At 38.2% G+C, this 2,482-nt stretch overlaps 1 protein-coding gene across 2 annotated transcripts; it reads right to left on the bottom strand.

Annotated features, from left to right (window-relative positions):
• Positions 1 to 2,010, bottom strand: LOC136258661 (uncharacterized). Of its 2 annotated transcripts, XM_066052002.1 has the most exons (7): positions 1,874 to 2,010; positions 1,017 to 1,153; positions 631 to 666; positions 546 to 572; positions 450 to 488; positions 332 to 388; positions 1 to 280 (listed from the first exon to the last, which is right to left on the bottom strand). In XM_066052002.1, exons 2-7 carry the CDS (start codon positions 1,143 to 1,145, stop codon positions 122 to 124), a joined length of 447 nt encoding a protein of 148 aa, XP_065908074.1. In that variant the 5' UTR covers positions 1,146 to 1,153; positions 1,874 to 2,010; the 3' UTR covers positions 1 to 121. The 2 variants fall into 2 exon arrangements, with proteins under 2 accessions (XP_065908074.1, XP_065908073.1); XM_066052001.1 differs by having other exon boundaries at positions 450 to 572.
• Between the last annotated feature and the right edge of the window lie 472 nt (positions 2,011 to 2,482).

A 2,482-nucleotide genomic window follows, 5' to 3' on the forward strand; every position in this document is an offset into this window, starting at 1 on the left:
TTCCATGAATTATATATTAGAGTAAAATTATGTATTTTAATCCTGTATACACACTATCAGCTGTACGCGTACTGTTTGCTTGAGAAAAGGGTGAACAGCAACCAATGATTTGGCAACAATTTCACAATCTGAAGTGGATGGGCTTTGCACATATGTGCAAAGCATTGTTGCCATTGTTCTGAAACATATTTTCGGTCAATATCATCAATTTTTTTGTTTTGGAAGTTTTTTTCTGTTGAGCAGGGATGAGAAATGGGTTAGGCACTTTCTTTCTCAGTGGCTATATCAAAAATATATGGTGTAGAGCAAATTTATAAGTAATTCTACTTACTGTACGCATTACAGATTGTGGAGAACTGGATGAAGCACTGGCAGAATTATCTAATAGCTAAATTTATAATAGAAATTCAGCATACTTTTCTATTGCCAATATTATTACAGTTACTTACGATTGGCTTTGTAGATGTAGTTGGCAAAGGATTTTGTTTCTGCAAAACAAGCACTGCGGTTAAAATTGCAATTAAGTATGTATAGCATGAAATTACCACAGGTTCTTCAATATCATCATCACTCTGTGAAAAAGAAAAATGGTGTTAATTAATAAGATATATATACATAGGTAGCACAAACCAATTGAATACTGCTCCTTGAGGTTCCCATTTCTTCCTAAATTAATGATGAAAGTTTGCGTATAAAAGTATTTGCACTAAGTGTTACACTGAGGCTGGCTGCAGGTCTTGCAATCATGATGTTTTTGTGACAGCAAGTAGTAGTATATAATGATGTGTTTACTTGTGGTGGAATAGTCAAGTACCCAGGGCATAGCCAAAAAATACCACTTGCGTCAGCTCTATTATGTGTAATACTGCATGGCCATGTACGTACATTCATTCTTTGATGCTTGATTTGTCTTAGAGCATGCAGTAAGCAACATGGCTAAAGATACATTATGGATTTGTATAACAAATGTTTTATGCAATGGAAAGAGTGAATTACAGTATGTTATGCGTATATACCTGATTAACTAATTCCTCTTTAATTGCTTTGTAAACCTTCAAGCGCAGCCCAAATTGTGAAATCACTTCCTTTAAACAGTCTGGACCAGAAGTTGTTGTAAAAGCTAGGGAAATTGCTTCACCATCCATTCCTTGATCTACAAAGGAATTATATGTGCAAGTATTTTATTTAAAAGAATCAATTTCCCGTAAATGGCTCCACTTTACAGTAGTAGTAGTGGAGAATGACATACAGCAGCTCAGTTTAAAATGCATGCAATATCAGAATAATATACTTCATGGCCAAAAATCATGTTAGCACATGTACATAATAAATCAGAATTAAACGGTTCTCAAAATATATCTTTATCAGCTCCTGGGTCAGGGATAACCAGTGAAGATTTCCTATATGCACGAGAGGAATAAAATGGCTGTGTATTTGAAAATAACAAAATTTAGCTACATCAAACAATTTGAAACAACAGGATGCGTTATTTCACCCTGACAGAGACTCCATGTACACTGACAGAAATGAACATGGTAAACATGTCACTCTATCAAATGGCTTTTTTGTATTCCAGCAGCTGGGATTTTGTTAACAAACATGCATGCTACACTTTCCCACCCAGCTAGCCAATGGCTATTGTAGCAAATGGAAAGGAGGGGTTAATACAGCCAGCCAGTAATACACCCAGACAGGCACGGGCCGTGTGCACAGTATAATATATGCGTATATAATACTATGTTCTGCCATAGCCGGATCGTCACAGTATATATGAAGAATATACAATCTGTGGTTCTGCCGCCCCCGGCTGTAGCTACGAGTATTAAATTCACAACACTACTCCACGAAAATAACCCGACAGCTAGCTGCTCACCCAGAAACTGATTTCTGATTTCTTCACCAAATCCTTTCGTCAAAATCCAGTCTCCAAGCTGATCAACTATAATTTGAGTAAAGCAGGACGCAGGGGGACGCCATTTCACCGTGACTCAATCTATTGAATTTCTACAAATTGTTCTGCAGCAGCTGTCAGCACATGCACTGCGCACGTGGAGTTGTTTTCACCAATCAGAACGCTCTGTGTGATGTGAGGTAAGCGGGAAAAGGCGACCGCCGCCCTGCCAAATTAGTGATGCGCATTATTACGGTTAAAATGTTTCAGTGTCAATATTGTCCTTTCTGTTGCTCACGATGGAGAGTATACATGAGACACGCGTTTGAGAGTCTACCAAGTTTTTCAGTGAATCAATGGTTGCGTCAAAACTTTTTCGAAATATTCTACGATGAATTCGCACCTGTCTCGTTATCAGTAAGATGATTTAAAGACAGTTCCTTCTATGGAAGTAGGAGGTGAATGCTTCTGATGCACCGATGGAAGTCAGCGCACAGAACGAGGTGCAGAGTTTTGATCATGTGGATGAAGCAGACAGCTAGGTTTGTCTTAGGGGCTTGCTGCTCGTCATTTTCATCATTGCAGAACTCA

This window comes from Dysidea avara, chromosome 6, assembly GCF_963678975.1.
Source record: "Dysidea avara chromosome 6, odDysAvar1.4, whole genome shotgun sequence".
In the NCBI taxonomy this organism is placed as follows: Eukaryota; Metazoa; Porifera; class Demospongiae; order Dictyoceratida; family Dysideidae; genus Dysidea; species Dysidea avara.